Source organism: Branchiostoma lanceolatum, chromosome 1 (assembly GCF_035083965.1).
Source record: "Branchiostoma lanceolatum isolate klBraLanc5 chromosome 1, klBraLanc5.hap2, whole genome shotgun sequence".
In the NCBI taxonomy this organism is placed as follows: Eukaryota; Metazoa; Chordata; class Leptocardii; order Amphioxiformes; family Branchiostomatidae; genus Branchiostoma; species Branchiostoma lanceolatum.
Genome location: NC_089722.1, coordinates 23,495,578 through 23,514,136, shown reverse-complemented (window position 1 = coordinate 23,514,136; position 18,559 = coordinate 23,495,578). Strand labels below are relative to the sequence as shown.

Here is an 18,559-nt window from a genome sequence, read left to right as displayed (position 1 = left end):
ATTTCGCAGACATGAAGACAGAGATAAGCCGTCTGGCACAGGCTGTGACAAAGATTGCTGAGGATAAAAGCGTAAGCTACGATTTCTTTACGTCTGGATTTGTTTTCGTATATTTGCAGAAAATCACATGTGTTATTATCAAAGCGCATAATCATCTGTTTCATCATCATTTTGTCTGAATGGAAATAATATTCACTGTGGTTATTCATTGTAGTCAGAAAATAGAAAAATCCAATCTTAAGCTTCATGGGCAATGTCTCTAAAGGTTTGACATTGTGTAATGTAGAATCATCCGGAATAGATGTATTGATATGGTATTGAATCACTCCGGCGTACCCTAACAGTGCCGCATCATTGTTCACATGACCCAATTTACAAGCACCTGGTATCCAGCACGTGGGCAGGACGTACGCGTTTAAGGTCGTGTTCGCGTATTTGAGGTTAATATCTCGTATATAGGTTCATTTAGTAGTGTCTTAAGACATATCTTATGCAATGCCAACGGCTGTTACTCCGATGCAACGTTGACCAAAGAGAACAAAAGAGACCTGGCAGCTACATGTATAATAGGTCTCAATAGCAGGCTAATTACCTTACATACCTTACGTTCTGCCGACATGCTCTGATATCCGTACATATCGTTAATCTTGTATTCATTATAAGAATCATTGTCCCCACCAGGCTCTGCAGCTGTCTAAGACGACATCGCCGGATGTCAATGTCGAGATCGAGAGTCCTGAGCCGCAGACAAACGACCATCGGCGTTCACAACACAGGTTGTTCTCGTTAATCCCCAAACAATCGTACATTACATTACATTGCATTACATTTCTATGCTCTTAAGAAAAAGTAGTTTTTTAGATTGCCAGAGCCTGGAAAGAAGAAGGGGAGTATGACTTTTGGAATATCCAAAAGGACAAACTGGCAATACGTGTTGTTTCTGGGTTAGGTTTAATACCAACTGGGGCAAACATCGTATGTAAACTAAATGCAACAGGTAGGACATTTCAGCACTTCATTTTTGCGACCAACTGACGTAATCAGCAATTGTGCCACAGTTATAAATGGAAGGTCTTTTTAATGACTAGTTACTTTTCCAGTGAGATATGATACAATGTAATTTAGAAAGTTATAACGGAATATAATCTGAACTTCGCAAAGTTTAGATTTAGCGAGTGACAAAGTTAGCTTAGCAACTTCTGCGCATTTGTGCATTATGTATTCTTTTATGAAGACCTATATATTGAATGTAATTAGCTGTTATTCTGAGCCACAAAGATATTTTCGTCTTCTTGCAGAAATCAAGAGATATCGATAGAAGAGGGACAGGAGCCCGTGACTAGCTCGACTGTTGAATGCTGTCAAAGATGCTGTGTGGGCGTATGGTACTCACAGGAAGATAGAGCGTGGTACGATGTGAGGGGCAAGGGAGCAGGCTGGGTGTCACTTCTGGTCATGTTCTACCTAGTTCTAAGTGTGCTTATCCTCCCCATTATCCTGTTTTTCATTTACACAAAGGTTCTTCGAAGTGATTCAAACAACGAGTCTAACTTGCATTGCGAGTGTTTTGCGCGTCTTGCGCGTGCGCAGCGTACGCTTTCTAATTCAGTCCACCCACTACCCGTGGAAGAATGATCTCCAAAGCAAGATATCTCACGCTACTAAAAATCGTAACGTGAATCCATAATCGACAGTTCATCATCAATGGGTATGTGCCTCTGCAATGTCTCATTGAAATATCCAAAATTAGCTATGCTGTGCCACGGGTACTTCTACAGGAAAAAAATACGACTGGAATACTAGGGCAAATCAATCGACATGGATGATAAAAGATGGCAACAAATTTGCGCACTTTTTAATTTTCGACATGGTTAGGCGAAAGAGAACATCACGTGGAACAAGATCCTTGAGTTATGAAAAATCCTACTTTTGCCATAGTTGGACATGGACCATGTATTTCTTTGCCCAGAAATGTTTATTTGATTCCTGCAGGACATTCGATCCATGAGTCTATATAAACACCAATGGCATGCACTTCCTGGTTACCTAACGTTAAAGATATTTTTATTTGACTTCGTGTATCGTGCAGATTATTGGTTTGCTCCAAGCTACATATACCAGGCTTCTGTATCTTTTTGGTGTTTTTGTTTCCGTGCGTTGTGTGTGTTTGTGTGTTTTGGGCGTGTATGTTATAATATAGAAAATACCCAGATATGCATTACCATACTCAGGCATGGCTGTAATTCCATGATGTGATATTTTGTGTTGTACATTGTATTACCGATTCGTGCAGGCGTTTTACAAATATGGAAACGCCCATGTACATACATAACATTTATGCTGTGTATGTACCTATGTCAGGTTGTTAATTCATTGCTCTTTACATAACTCTGATTTTACGACATATGTAAATGGTCATATTCGCATACGTCACCATAATAGTAAGATTCGTATTAGAACTCATATCCTGTTTGATTTAAAATACTAGTATACTGATTTCTGTACTCTCTTAGATATCTATACATATACTGAATAATAATAAATCAGGTTGCAGGTGGGGATTTCGTGCCCTTATGTTGGAGTGCCCTCACAGGGACTTTTGAATTGATATTGTGTAAAATACTTACTGGTCACTGAAGGAATATGTTTTGTGCCGGAGTGTGACATTTTGCTTTCGGTAGAATCGTGGTATATCTTGCAACAATTATTGCAGCAAGTTCTTTGTTCTGGAATGATCACCAATGTACAATTAGTAATGAAAGTAAACTTTAATTGACAATGTGTTGTCCCTTTGTGCTACATTGAATATCAATCTGTTGTGGCTGTGCAGTGTGTGTTTATATAACACTCCTTATAGATCGAGTTCAGTTATGTTGTTTTCAGTTGCCGTGCCATTTACATTAAAAAGCGTTATAACTGTGCCATTTGGTCTGTTTTATTGTCATCACTGACAATCAGGTATGGTAAGATATTACAATCATATAATTCCTTTCCTTATCAGCACTTGTACAGTCGAAATACCAGGAATCATCTAGTTCTTTTGGTATCAGCGTGTTTTTGCCAATGTGGACCTAGGTCATTTTTAATACTTTTTTCGGACTTTAATGGTTGCGTTTCACCTATAGACATTAGTATAGCATTTTATGTAGATGCTCGAATTGCTGTACTATCGACCAAATAAAGGTCAACCCTAGGCCCTCTATGAATACCTTCTATCGTCCAAAGTCAGTCGTAATAACGGTCTATACAGACAGCTAGCGCACCAATCACAGACCGACAACAGGTGTTTTAGACAGGTATTAAGAATGAATGAGCGTTGCGTGCACATCAACGCAAGGTGTCATTTCCGATATATATCTACATGTACATTCAATTCGGTTGTCAAGTGGTCTAGGATACGCAAATAACACGGAACAATCACATCCAGAATGACGGGGAAGAATCTTTCTAGCAAGACAAAGAACGGACTGTTTCTATTGTGAGTGCTATTGTGTCTGTATATCTACTGTTGTGCGTGTTGAGATTTCAAGATACAATGTGCAAGTCGTTGAATGAGCTCGAGGTCATGCAATGTAGTTTTGCATTTCCCTCCTGTGGCATCTATACTTATATAGACGTGATTGCATGCGCTAAGACTTTCCCGACCTCTCTACATTGGTTACCTTACGGTAAGACACTGACGACAGAGAACAAGAATCTCCTGGACACACTAGTACTGAAGCAAGACTAGTATATCTACAACCTGTTTTCTTTCAACACACTCCGTACAAGAGGCACGTGTTTCGCCAGTAGTGCGCCAGGGAGTCAGATTTCTTCTCAACACCCAGTCTCCATTAGCCGGAGCGTGTCGACCAACGGCCGGGCTACCTGAGTAGCGGTGACGTGGCCGCTAAAAATACACACGGGGCGACTTGACAAGGTTCGTATTGTGAGCCCGGGCACAGGGTCCCAGTTCGGCTGTAACGGTAGCAACGAGGACAACACTAGTTAAACCACGGTGACTCACAAAACCTGCTTTTGGAATGGATGCTACATAACACTACGGGTTTCGTCAGAGAGAAGAGAGATTCCAGCTTTTTAATGACAAAATGGATAATCGGGCATCTTGTGAAGAACTTCCAAGCGGCAGTAATGCTGGCCTGAGGACGGAGTCCAGGTGAGATATTTTTGAATACAGGTGTCAAGTAGTCGTGGTATTTGTGAAGTAGATGATCGTAAGAATTAGGTCATATTGTGCAATGTAAGTGCAGATGTAATGTTGTCCTACTTTGAGATATCGTACCTAGCTGAATGAATACAATGAAACAAAAACTTTCTATTCATCTTGCCATGAAAAAATACACTGAAAATAGGTTCGCGCTAGCTGTTTCGTGTAAAGAGAACAATATTTGTATGGGCTCTACATAACACCTAGTCCGTCTTAAAGTTATTAAATAAGCAAATATGTTGACAGCAATACTACCAAATTCTACTTCTGATCTGGGACTGTGATCTATATTTGATACCCCGAGCGGCACACGATACCCGTGACACACTTCTTCATAACTGATTTCTCCCTTGTTATTGTCCCGGTCCAACAGCCATTCGTGACTTTGGTTCATACGAGGGCTTCCCAAATAACGGGCTGTCAATCATCTTTCTTGATTAGTCGATTTATTGTACCTACTATGGTGATGTCACATTTTTCTTCCGTGTCCTATCAACTAGATCGTCATGAGAAAACATTTTGCATACATTGACATTGCATACAGTTAGTTACACCTGATGACGAACAACAAGCTGTGATGTTTTGCTTCGAATAAAACGTTGTCCTTATCTAAGGCCAGTAGGTATAACGTTGAATATAGAACTGGTAGCGACAACACCAATCAATACTTTGCTGAAGCATTTGTGTGCTACACTGCTACTTTACGGGACAATCGTTATGTAGACTATGGTACTAATGTCAACATTGGAACAAGGTCTACGTAAACCAAACAACAATGAAGAAAAGAACATTGCATGACTTATGGAAAGGGTTTGTAATTGTAATCCATCTCAACCATCAAGAGCCCACTACAGATTTCAACCGATGACATTGCAAATAGTTGCACAACCGCTGTGTCTACAGGGGCAGGGAGACCGCTATTGTAAAGTATTGGTGTGTATCAAGGGCTCATGTTTGCTCTTGACGGTTTTGTTAAAAGAATTGAAGTGGGTGCAATGGGATCAAATACACCGCTAAAAGCTGTTGGAAAGTGAAGAGAGCGAAATACAACATACATGTAGGAAACGCCAATACTTTCGCTCTCCCTCCTTGTTTTTAGAACGCCAGGTAATTTATTACTCCCAAAATGAAATCCCCACCCTCCTGGAGTTAGATGACGGTGGTACAGTCCATATGCAGAGATCCTAGCCTGGTGCGAAAAGCTGATTACACGGTAGCTGAAGCAGGTGGAGAGTAAATAAACTATTTTCAACTACAGAACTATTTAGCAAAGCTCAGTGTACGCACAGAAAAGCCTTGAATACAAACACAACAGTATCCTATATGTATATGACATATATATATGGCCTCCGTCGGTCAGTACTGACCATGGTAAAATCCTAATTCACAACAGCCCTACAACATCGACTATGGCTAAACGGCCTTTCTCGAGAATGGCAGTCACAGTCTCTGCCACAAAAATATGTATATGACGAACACCAACCAAAGTTAATCTATCAAAAAGGAAGTAGGACTAGTAGAAATATGGTGACTGTAGAAAATGAGACATATTTGCCACAACCAAGTGATGAGCAGAGTTGTGTACATCACAGCATTTTTGAAAACTATAAAATGACAATAAACTTTTTAGAAATAGCAAATAAGTGGTATACATTGTGCATATCTTGCACAATACATGTATGGACTCACACTACATGCACGTACAAGGAGATTTGCATGATTATTGTTATGCTGTGTAGGTATCGCCTTAGATGTAACTTCAAAGAGATCTAGTGTTCAATATATATTTCTGAAGATCATTTGAAAGAAATATCATGTCACAGATCAAGCTTTTACGAAGATGACGCCCCGCAGTCGGCCCGCAGTGACAGCGCAGAGTCCCCGGATGTTGGTGAGATGGATAACGAACATCGGGATAGACTGCGGCTGACACGTGACCACATCGTGCAGAGGTTACAGGCTGGTCACGTGCTGGACCATCTCCTGCACGAAAGGGTCATCAACGACAGGTAGGTCTGTTTGCGTTACTATCGCCAAGATAGTTATGCTTTTGGAGATGCGTGTTTGTTTGTGTGTTTGTCTGTATCTGTTTGTGAGTTGGTCGATTCGTGAACAGCACGTGCACGTCTTACGAAGTTGTGGATAGATCTTTATTATATTTGGTATGTTGGTAGGTGTTGTCATAAGACACTGCAGCAGCACTTCCGGTTTTGACATCTCTTGCACCTTTAGAATACGTCAGTTGTAAAGGTCAACATCATTTGGCGAAGGCACGAAGTCGTAGAACTCTAGTTTGTTTATTCATTTGTCATTAATCTGTTTCCTTTTCCCATAGAGAGACAGATCCAATATGGCTACCTGTCATTCGAAGCGTATAATTATAAGATCATGATTCAAATTTTTGCGGTAGAAGCAAACGGTATGAATGATAAAGTAAATGAAACCAACTGTTCTTACTTAGTACGTGCCTTTAACCCATCAACATGGCGGGCACTAAATGACGTCAGAGTCACGTGACTGAAAATGACCCTATATTGACCATACAGGGATGTTGACGAGATCACGGACCCTGAGAACGACGCCAAGCAGAGCGCGTCCGTGCTGTTAGAGATCCTCCCCAGGAGAGGTGCCCGCGCCTTCAAGGCCTTCCGGGACTCCCTGCTGCTGTGCGAGGCGGCCGACTACTCGGACCTGGTCACCGAACTGGACAGGGTGGTGGTGGGGGGAACAGGTGGGGAGGGGTGCATCACATGTGGTCATAGTTAATTAACCTAGTGCGATCACTGGTAGTATCTAAATAGCGGCCCAATTTTCACGTTTTCTGAGTCGATTCCAAGTCAATGAATCAACTTGGAGTCTGCTTGGAGTCGATTTGGATCCGACCGCTACGTCATCTCCAGTGTCACTCAAAAACGCATGTGTAAATTGGGCCAATATGAGCCTGCACTGTAACACATGTATCTACTTCACATTTCCATGGCTATCCGATCAAACAATTCTTAGAAATACTGTAGTTTAGCAGCGCAACTTTGGGATTGAAAAAATAGCGCTTCTTTTCTCTTCACAATTCTAGTCTATACATGTATATATATGAGTCACTGGGATAAAGTGAATTGAGGATGGAAATTGGTTCCCAGTAACCGATCGATTTTTGTCGCTTCTGACAGGAGTGCTGCAGAAGGATGACAGAATACAGGTGGTCATCCGGGTGCGCCCCTTGCGGGGAGAGGAGAAAGAGCAGGAGCAGGGCTGCCTGACTGTGGACACGCGTCTCATGCAGGTCAAATTCTTCGAAAATACATTTTAATCTATCTTATGGTATTTTCCCTCTTTCCCTCTAGATAGCATAACTAAAGGCCGTGGTAGTGTATCTGATGATCACATTTCAGGGAATTTCACGTTGTGCGTGAAAAATATCAAGAATCATAAAAAATCCTAAAACATGGTTGTAAAAACTAAATCATACGTTTTGCAGGTGTCCGTTCCTACAAAGAACAATGGCGTGCAACAATTTATCTTCAACAAAGTGTTCCCCGAAGAGACCACGCAGGCAGAGATTTACAACACCATGGCCAGTCCCATTGTTGACGCAGTACTGGAGGGGTACAATGGCTGCATACTGTGTTATGGTAAGCCTACAAAATATTAATCAAACCATCAAATGATCTATGAAATCACTTCATTGTGGGTTAGGAAGGTAAGAAAATTTTGAGTTACGAGATAAGAAAATTGTGGTTGAGTTAGGTAAATCCAATTGAATCTTTTGCCTGGTCTATTGTAGGGAAAACAGGCTCGGGGAAAACTTACACCATGGCAGGACCATCGGACAGAGACTTGAACGAGAAAACAGAAGGCATCATCTACAGAGCACTGAAACAGCTGTTTCTGAAGTCTCAGAAGAAACAGGACTGGAACATCGCCTTCTTCGTCAGTGTCCTTGAAATCTACAACGAAAAGGTAACTAAAGCATATATGTTTACCGTGTCATATAGAATAGGATAGGATAGTCAAGAAAATGTTTCAATCTCTTCTTTTTTTATTAGCAGATCACGTGTACTATGGAGCGTCCGCCGAGGTTTTAAGTGCGCGCCAGCGCAAAAGTCACATACTGCTACACTATTGGATAGAAATAAAACCACCGCAAACATTTCTGCATCTACAAACTGAAATGTTGGGAGCCGGTTCCGATATCAAAAACGAAACGATTAGTTTTGAAATTACTATGTTGTTGTGATTGTTCAACTAGGTATTTGATCTGACGGTGCCAAGGAAGGAACGCCCGTCGCTGGACATCAGAGAAGACCCGTCCAACAGTTTGTTCTTCGCCAACAATCTGGAGAAACACAACATTACCAACGCCATGGACGCCATCAGAGTCTTCTTTGAAGCATCGGCGTCGCGGAGAAGCAGAGCTACGGAGGTCAATGAACGCAGCTCGCGGTCTCATATGGTCTTCCAGGTAATGAAAACACCTCTTTTTCATGAACAAATGATGTATTAGTAATACATTCCGAGCAGGTTGACCACGTTGACCTTTCATCATCATTGTCCAACAACATTGCTGTTGACATGCCTTGCCCAACATGGCCGAACAAAGCTTGTCTCAGTCATATTTGGTTGATGAATGCGTATAACTTACATGATACAGAAGGTCATCTGCTTCCCGTCGTCTTCAGCTACTTTCCGTCCTTCCTCGGAGTTTCGCCCCTACAAGTAGTACTCCTCCGGGCGGCGGGGCAACAGCGCTGGCCGGGCGCTGCTCGACGGGTGTTCCTAGTTCTTGGACCTCTGTGGCCATACCCAGTAGGATGAGTCGGTGGCTGTCTCTGCTATCTTTCTGGTCACTTCTCTTCTTTTCTTTCCTACTACTCCTAGAGCGCCCAGAGCCTTCCACAGGGACTGACCTATAAAACCACGGCATCCTACTTCTACTGGGAAGTACTGTGCCTTCCACCCCTTTTCCTTGGCACTCTTTACAATCTCCTGATACTTCATTAGCTTCCTCTCATGTGCCTCCTCTATCCGGTCTTCCCAAGGGACCGTAAGTTCCAAGATCACCAGCTGTGTTGTCTTCCTAGAAATAAGCAACAAATCAGGTCTTAGGTTTGTTGCTACAATGTCTGTTGGAAATTCCAGCTGCTTTCCTACGTCAGCCTGTAACATCCAGTCGCTTGCTGACGCCAAGATTCCTAGTTGTTCTCTCTGTTTGCCCTTAGTCTTTCCTTTCTCTCCTTCCCTGACGAAGTTGATGAACGGACCTTGTTTTCTCCCCTTGACCTTCATCCTTTCTTCCACTGCACTGACTATGGCCTTTAGTACTTGGTTATGGCGCCATGTGTACCGCCCTCTGCTAAGTGCTACCTGGCAACTTGTTAGGATGTGGCTCAGGTTTCCTCTTTTCCCACAGAGCTCACACTTGTCTTCTTCTCTCTTTCCCCATCTCATCAAGTTGGCAGCTGTTGGCAGAAGGTCGTAAACAGATTTCAGCAAGAATCTTGTCTTCAGGGGTTCCCTAAACAATAGTTCCTTCCACATTACCCTCCTCTCACTCCCATCTTGTCCACGCACCTTGGACCCCTTGACCTACTGCTCGAGCTCTCCGGTTCTCTTCCTCCCTCTGCCTAACCTCTTTCTGGATCATCTCTCTCCTCTGTCTCGGGTTAGCTTTGCCCCAGCTCTGGCTACCTTCTTTTCCTGCTCCCAGCCCTCTCCTTCCCTGGGCTACCACTCCGACAATATCTTTGTGTCTTAGTCTGCTTGTTGCCTCTGAAACTGCTTCTGCTGCTGCCCATTTCCTTCCAGATCTTAGCCTTATCCCTGCCTGACTGATCTTCTCATCCCTACTCTCTTGCAGCATCACTTGGGCTCTAGCCTTTGCTACTTTGAATTCCTCCTCAATCGATGTTAACGGTAACTGCAGTTTTGAAGACTTGCTGTACAGTCCTATATTCGTTAAGGCCGGCGGCACACCCAACCACTTCCTCAAGTGTCTGCTCACTAACCTCTCCACTTCCTCCACTGCTGTAAGGGGGATTTCATACAAGGACATTGGCCATACTGCCCTCGGTAACAGGCCATGTTGGTAGCACCAAACTTTGTATCTTGCTGGGAGTTCGCTGTTTTCTATGGCTTCCAGCCCTCTGCGTACTAGCTGTTTGAATTCTTCCACGTTGTTCTTATCACCCAGTGTTGCATCAAACTTTTTCCCCAGGCTTTTAATCGGTTGCTCTGCTATGTTTGGTATTTTCTCTCCCTGGATCTCTAATTGTATCCTGTCACATACTTTCCCTTTCCGCATCACCAGCTTCCTGCACTTTTTGGCCTTGAACTTCATTCGTGTCCAGCTGGCTGCGTTGCTTAGGCTTCTGAGCATGTACTTAGCACTGATCACACTTTCCGTAGTCACAGTCAAATCGTCCATAAAGGCTTTCAGGGGCGGTTGTCTTATCCCAGAGTTGGTCTTCGGCCCTCTAGCTTGGGACAGAGCTGGTTTCATCAACAGATTCATAGCCGTGACGAACAGTATCACAGAAATAGTGCATCCAGTAATGATGCCCTTCTGCAGGCATTGCCAGGAAGTTGTGTGACCATTTACGGTGAATCTAATCTTCAACCCGTCTATGTACTGTTCAATCAGGTGGCGTATTGTTGCCGGGACATGGTACTTCTCCAGTGCTACTTTTATCAACTGATGTGGGACAGAGCCGTAGGCGTTCTCCAGGTCTAACCAGACTACTGCTAGATCCTTCTTTCCAGTTTTAGCTTCTTGGATGAGTTGGGACAGTATGCTTGTATGTTCCAGGCATCCCGAACAGCCAGGCACGCCACCTTTTTGAATGGAAGTGTCAATGTAGGCATTGGCCATCATGTACTCCAGAAGCCTCTTAGCTACAATCGCGAAGAATATCTTGCCCTCTACTGACAGGAGGGATATGGTCCTAAACTGCTCTATTCTGTCAGCGTTCTCCTGTTTCGGGCAAAACACTCCCTCTGCCCTCTTCCATCCCTGCGGCACCTTCTTCTTTCGCCATACTACTTTCAGGAGACTCCAGAGCCTTTTTGTAAGCTTCGGGCACTTCTTGTACACCCTGTAGGGTATTCCACTCGGTCCCGGTGCCGATCCTGCCCTTGCTTTCCTAATCACCTCTCTCACTTCTGCTAACTTCAGCTCGCTACAGTCGAATTCCCTAGTTGGTTGCTCTGGGTCTGGGAACTCTTCTGCAGGTCTATCAGCCAGTGGTGTTTCTCTCTCTGTGTCACCATGCGTCTTTTGCAGGTAACTCTCCACCTCTTCCCTGCTACACGTTAGCCTCCCACTTGTCTTGGCACCAAGTATCTTCTTTGTAAATCTGAAGGGGTTCGACACGAACTCTGCACGCTTTTTCTCCTTCTGACGTCTCTTCTTTCTGGTTCTCTCAGCATTACTCAGGCTACGCAGCCTGGCACGAAGCTCTTCTCTAAGTGAACTCAACGCATCTCTCTCTTCATGGCTAGCTTTCTTCCATCTCTTCTTCAAGGCCTTGAGATCTTTCTTTATCTTTTGCTTCTCTCTCTCTCTGCGGTTCGGTACATTGTTCTGAGGTCTTCCTTTCCCTAGTTCTATCTCTCCGTATCTCTCCAGACCCATGTTGTACACGACTTTCACGAATGCCTCAAGCTTCCTTTCTGCGCTCCCTGCTAGTACACTTTCCAAAACACTTTCCAGATCGTCATCTAACTGCTCCCACTGCCTTTCCGCGTTGCTCTGGGGCCATTTTACACGTCCTTTCCTCGGCTCTTCAGCCTCTTCTACCCTAGGTTCACTACTACTGCGGCCAACCGACTCCCTCACCACTGGACTGGATCCCTGGGTGCCTGCTAGGTGCTGACCTCTCCCTTGGATACCCTGAGGGCTGTGGTTTGCCTCCTGCCTCTGGGTTTCCTCCGTCTCACCAAGGCCTCGCGGCCTCGAGCGTTGATCGAGGTTTCTCTGTTTCTGCAAGCACCCCATCTTTGTTTGGTGTATCTTAAGACCTCTGTTATTCTTGCAGGTTTTACCACAAATACACGTTGTACCGGGAATCGTTGGTCCGGGATCAGTCCGAGTCGTCGTTCTTAGGTCTGTCCCAACGGAGCTCTCTTCCGCCCCCCCTCTCGGAAGCTCCTGGGGGTATTCTTCCGTCATGTCAAAAGGTGCAATGGTTTGAGTGCCTACAAGACTTCAAGCAGGCTGCAAGATTGGGCTGCGGGCCCGTTTGCCTCGGGTCCCAGTCTTTCCTGGGTGTCCACAGTCTCTCCTGTCGTCACCCATCTTTTCTAGGTTGCCAGTCGGTCTGTTCCCGGCTGTCACTGGTAGTACGAAATGTATTAAAGTAAAGCGTTAGCGCCGTATATAGTTGTCTCGAGATGACAGAAAAGATGCTGTGCGTCCACATTGATAAAGTCATATTGGAATTAAGAGTTGTTTATAAACTGTTCTTTTTCCACTCTAGGTTGTGGTGAGCATTCTCCACAAAGAGGGAATAGAATCAGGCCGTACGGGAGAGCTGTATCTCGTGGATCTGGCAGGGAGTGAGACCGCAGGCGAAGTCAACAAGGACGCCGAGGGTCTCCGTGAGGGAGCCAACATCAACATGTCCCTCCTGCACCTCAAAGAAGTCATCCGAGATTTGTCCGTTAAAAACCGCCAGGATTTCAAATTCAGGCGCAGCAGTTTGACTATGCTGCTGAAGAGGGTTCTGACGGGAAATTCAAAGACGGCTTTCATTGTAAACGTGGATCCGTCTAAGAAGTCGCTAAGGGACACAAGAAGGTCGCTCGATTTCGCTTCGGATGCCAAGAAGGTCAAGGTCAAGCCGAAGATTAACTACAGCCCTTTGGAGTCTCTCCTGATCAAGTACGTCACTCCTTCATTCCTTCTGTCCATCCAATCCAATCCAATCCTTCCTTTATCAATTAATTAATTCATTCCCAAGTTACTTCTGTTATTGGCTTATCCATTTCCCACAATTTGTACATCTTGTTTTCTTCTCCTCCAACAAAAACACACAAAAGCCAGCAAACTTAACCGGCTGTGTTATCATTTTAGGTATTTGAAGGACATTGGTGACTTGAAGAGACAGATCAAGACGTTGAAGAAGAGTCGTAAGAAAAGTGCAGACGGCAAAAGACTCAGGTCGGCAAGGAAGACTTCAGATGTCGGGACGGAGGCAGAAGTAGACACGGCATCACTGACATCCGAGTCGGTAAATACCCTTTGCAATGTACATATAAGCTATCAAATAGGACTCTATCAGTATAAATGGTTTATATGCCCTTGTCTTAAACAAATACAAGACAAAAGCTACATATCTTTCCTACTCCGTTGCCAAGCTTTTCAATTGCCATGACTCGAATACTATAATCAATTTATTCAACAAGACACTATCAGCAAATATGTTGCTATCTCAAGTTCGGAGGGAAGTCAACACTGTTTAGAGAGAAGGAATGTGAAATCCCTTACTTGTGCTGGAACTAAGATAGGCTATTTTTCCAACAGAAGGAATCATTTGACGTAGACAAGGTTCGTGAGCTGGTGAACTTCAGCGTGACGAACACTGCCCAGGACTTCCGCGCTAAGCTGGACGGTCTGCTCGAGGAGGAGCGCCGAGAGATCAAGGACGAGATCTCGGCACAGCTGAAGGGCTTCCAGCAGACGGTACAGGAGAAGAGCGAACAGGAGGCTCAACAAACAAAGGAGAGTGTGGGGACAACAGACAAGTGCGTAACGTTATACTGTATACATGTAACTATACATATGATTGCTGTTAATATGTTACTGAAGGTTTCACTGTGTGAAGCACATGAGAAACTAGCGAGAGGTTTTTAATCTCTAATGCTGCCGACAGTTTGCTAATGTCACGTTTGATATAGTACAGTACTCAAACCGTCCATATGAGGTATCTGACTTTACAGTGTGTGATAAATTATCTTGGATAAATACCATGGGCGTTTTAGCCGTGTTTTTCTCTCGCTGACGGCGTCGTTTGATATTTATTCACCACTGTACGTTGTGACTTTAAAGACTTTAAAAGATGAACAAGCTCGACTTCGTTCACGCAGGTTGCTAGAAGAGGTTCACAGCAAGCAGCAGCAGGTTTTGGAAGAACAGCTGCAGACCAGACAGCTGCTGACGGACATCAAAGAGCAGACGGCGGAAGAGCACACGCGTGACGACACATCCGGTCAGCTCAGCGACCACGTACAACAGATGAACATGGCAATGGTATTATGGCCGCCCATTATCATTATCTTCACTTTCACCTACCAACAATTCTGTGTAACGTTACTGCCAACCAAAAGAGCTATCTGCAGAATCATCGGAAAGATTGGATTTGCTAGGTCGGCCAATTCGATACAAATACAAAACTAAAAGGCCTACCGTACAGTTTCATGATCATTCATCATTATCTAGCCCAGTGAGGGTCGATTGAATGATTGTAGAATCATTGTTCTGTTGCGTTTGACGTTTTATTGGGCACTTGGTTTAAAACAATGTCTTCCATGAGTACGTATTTCACTCGTTTGCAATGTTAAGGAGGACCTGAAAACTTTGAACGGAGAGTTGAGGCACGAGATGGAGTCCCACTTGGAGAATATTCGACAAGACATGAAGAATAGAGATGACAGCACTGATAAAAGTGTGAGTTAACTATTACATACGTACATTAGCGTAACGTTTGATCTTTTTCTGAATGACAAATTTGTCACCTATATAGCTATCAGTGTTAAAATGTCATTTGGAAACGATGTCAAAGTTTCGTGTATCGTATTCAACGAATTCAATGACAAAGTTCAATAACATTTTGACAAATGTCATGTTTACTTTTTTTTCTTTCGATCAGTATCATGAAGAACTCAAGAAGTTGCAGACAAACTACGCAGACTTGAAGATAGAGATAAACTTCCTCGCTCAGGCTTTCAAGGAACAGGCAAAGGCTGCTGAGGAAACTAGGGTGAGTTTCTACCAAAAGTAAAGTCACTCGATAGAAAACTAGAGTTCCACGACCTCATACCTTCGCCAAATGATTTTAACCTTTATGACTGACGTATTAGGAGTGTTTCTCATCAATAACAAGAGTTCTACGACCTCATAACTTCGCCAAATGATCTTAACTTTTATGACTGACGTATTGGGAGTGTTTCTCATCAATTATGAATCATACCAGTTGGTCGTCTTCACCCAAATAACATAAGTTGTCCAAACTATGACTATGAGCTAAACAAAGAGGGTTATGCTAACATTTATCATCAATTATGCAAATAAGCTCCTTATTAGCATAATTTGATTCAATGGTGTTCACATTCACACTACTTCCAAACGACACAAGTATGAAATTGCCGTCATTAACTAGTATGGAATTATAGCAGTTTAACATTAATTATAGAAATTAGTCTACATTTGCATATTTTCTATCTATCAACATTCCTATCTACCTCAGTTACAAGTTTGCATATTTGAATAGTCATATCATGGAACACAGCAGGTTTTTAAATTGCCTCATTAATTATGCAAATTAGAATCTGATTTGCATCATTATCATCCAATCAAACAAAGCACCACATAAGTTATAGAGTTATAGTATTTCTCATTAATTATGCAAAAGAGGTCTTCATTTGCATAGTTGATATTTATTACTATTTCTCTCTTCCTCGGTCATGTCACATGTTTGAGAGTCCTATTATGGAATTTGGAGGATGTATCAATTTTCATCATTAGTTATGCAAATTAGATACTGATTTGCATAATAAGTATTAAATCATGTAAATCATCACTCAAGCTAATAGTGCACTTAGCAAAAAGCATGACCATCCATCAAGCCCTTCTTGAGTTATTCCCTTTCACAGTCTGAAGCAAAACCTGCTACTGCAGTCCCAGAAAATGCCGCTAGGGTGTCCAAACCGATACCTTTTACTCTCTTTCCAAAGAGCTATCTACCACTCAAAAGTCGGTTCCATAGCATATCCAAAACATGAGATATCAAAACAGGAATTTCCGCTGCAGTACTTTAACAAGCCGCTAGGGGGCCCAAAATCTAATCATCTTCAGGTCTCACCAAGACCTACCAACATACCAAATATCAAGACAACCCATCCAGGCATTGTTGAGTTATGCTGGTCTTCTTATACATACAAACGCTACCTTATGCATAACCTTCTCGGCGAAGGTAACTACTTGCCTTGAGGAACAGTGCAATTTCACAAGATCAAGATCTGAAAGTCAGTGAGAAGCCAATTTGTGCCAGCCAGGCTTCACAGTCAAACACCCCTGACCCAATGGGAATATCTCCTTACTACACCAGTAACACTTCCCCTACACAAGTAACACGTTCCAGCTGGCACCCATGGAGCTAGTATACACTCATACAATGTAACACATTTTTACACTTTTCTCGTTAATTATGCAAAGTACTTCGCCCAAAATCTAATCATCTTGAGATTTCCCACATACACATCAACACACCAAATACGACAACAATCCATCCAGGCGTTCTCGACTTATTCTGTTCACTAACAGACACACAGACAAGCGTCAAAACATAGACTTCTTGGCGAAGTCAACTAGCATGGTATCCAAACCTATTATAGCTCCCGAGTATCCTCTCCGCAGAGAATACTCGGGAGCTATAACAGCCTATCTATAGGTTTGGATAACAGGCTAATAGAAAAACCATATGTGGTGGAAGAATAGACGCAGGTGCTCAATACAGTATCTACTAACTTGCACTGTGAATTTTTTTTGGGTTTATTGTGAATATTTTGTTGCTCATCTTTGACTAAAGGCCTATTACATTTGCCTCCGCCGGAAAAAAGAGGGGATAAATCGTGAACCAAATGACAGGGCTCACCAAACTAAACCTTATATACAATCTTTCCATGTAATTGTATCGAATTGACTTTGTATCGTTAAGAAGAATCATGTATCACGATTTTGTTAAAAATCTTTACTTGTTACATAGGCTCGGGCCGAGGCTAAGACAACAGCGGCTGATGATGATGCTCAAACGTTTCAACAAAACCATGGATCCACAACTCTGCAACACAGGTAAGTGGTGATCACTTGCGTAGCAAGAGTTACTACTGTATGACCCTATATTGCTTCATAGTATTAGACGCTAGATTTTATCACGAGGACCGCTATCGACATGTCGAACAAATTAGCGGGAATTGGGGACGCGGCAAACTCATATTATCAATTTTCAGTATTATGTGATTTTCTGTCAGCAAGCGACTGATATAGTCCGCCCAGGACTTTTGACCGCCTGAAATTACAATTTTCGCTCGAAAGTTTACTAATTAACAGAATATTTCACTTCTTATTGCAGAGATCCCTTGTCGTCGATAGAAGCTGGTACGGAGACCTCGTGCTGCGAGTGTTGTGAGGTGTGCTGTACGGGGACCTGGTACAGGCGGCCGGGGTACGCCTGGTTCAGCGTGCGGGGGAAGGGCGCAGGCTGGGTGACACTGCTGGTCATGTTTCACCTGCTTCTCTGTCTGCCCATCTTTCCTATCATCCTGTTTTATTTCTACACGAGGCGATATTATCAGGAAACCAGTCAGTTGCATCCGACGGCCGAACCTCCGATGAAAGAGGATGGAGAGACGATGTCCCGTGTGATACAGGACTCCTAGAGACTTTAATATCTGTACATTACAACATCTATCTTCCTTTATTAGAGATAATTAAAATGTTGGTCCTATCTGGTTCACAATCGGTCTGCCACTATACATGTATATAGAAAGTAATAAGTGATACATACTATAATATTTCAGTTTCGCACGTGGTTTAATAAGCTAGGACTTTACTACAACGAAAAATATTAAAGCTGGCATGGACAAATGCTGTAAACAGTATGGAATATCAAGAGCAGTGCTGCCCGTTCCCAAGTTCCTTGGTATACCCAAATTAGATACATATAAGCTGTAATCTTTCTCATTTTTTCCTGTATCATATTCAATAAAGGTCAAGTTTCGTTTTGAAAGTGTGTTATGAACAGCCTTTTTTTCATCCTGACCGGGTCTAAGCAAACATGCATGTATGCTATTCCACAGTAAGGAAATCACAAAAGCATTAAAACACATACCGAAGACTTGAGCATATCTTATCAACCTTCCCCTACTACCGAACCCTATACACATCTACTAAGTTAGTCCAAACAGATCTCCAACCCAACATCCTCTTGTATAATGCACACCTGTACATCTAAACTGTGCATACTGGTATACGACAAAATTTGCATATTTGGGAAAGCTTAAAGGTCTGCATCTGTATACCTTTATATCCAAAACAATGAACTACCACACAATGAAATTTGTTATATATGCTACGTCTAT

The 18,559-nt window shown here is 43.0% G+C and overlaps 1 protein-coding gene across 1 annotated transcript; it reads left to right on the top strand.

Annotated features, from left to right (window-relative positions):
- Positions 1–4,061: 4,061 nt before the first annotated feature.
- Positions 4,062–18,207, top strand: LOC136442672 (kinesin-like protein KIF3A). Its single transcript, XM_066439618.1, has 15 exons — positions 4,062–4,156; positions 6,031–6,216; positions 6,754–6,938; positions 7,375–7,487; positions 7,683–7,836; positions 7,989–8,164; positions 8,454–8,666; positions 12,679–13,082; positions 13,275–13,431; positions 13,725–13,945; positions 14,288–14,450; positions 14,763–14,867; positions 15,070–15,180; positions 17,185–17,270; positions 17,551–18,207. The coding sequence occupies exons 1-15, from the start codon at positions 4,089–4,091 to the stop codon at positions 17,855–17,857; spliced, it is 2,649 nt and encodes an 882-aa protein (XP_066295715.1). The 5' UTR covers positions 4,062–4,088; the 3' UTR covers positions 17,858–18,207.
- Positions 18,208–18,559: the final 352 nt, after the last annotated feature.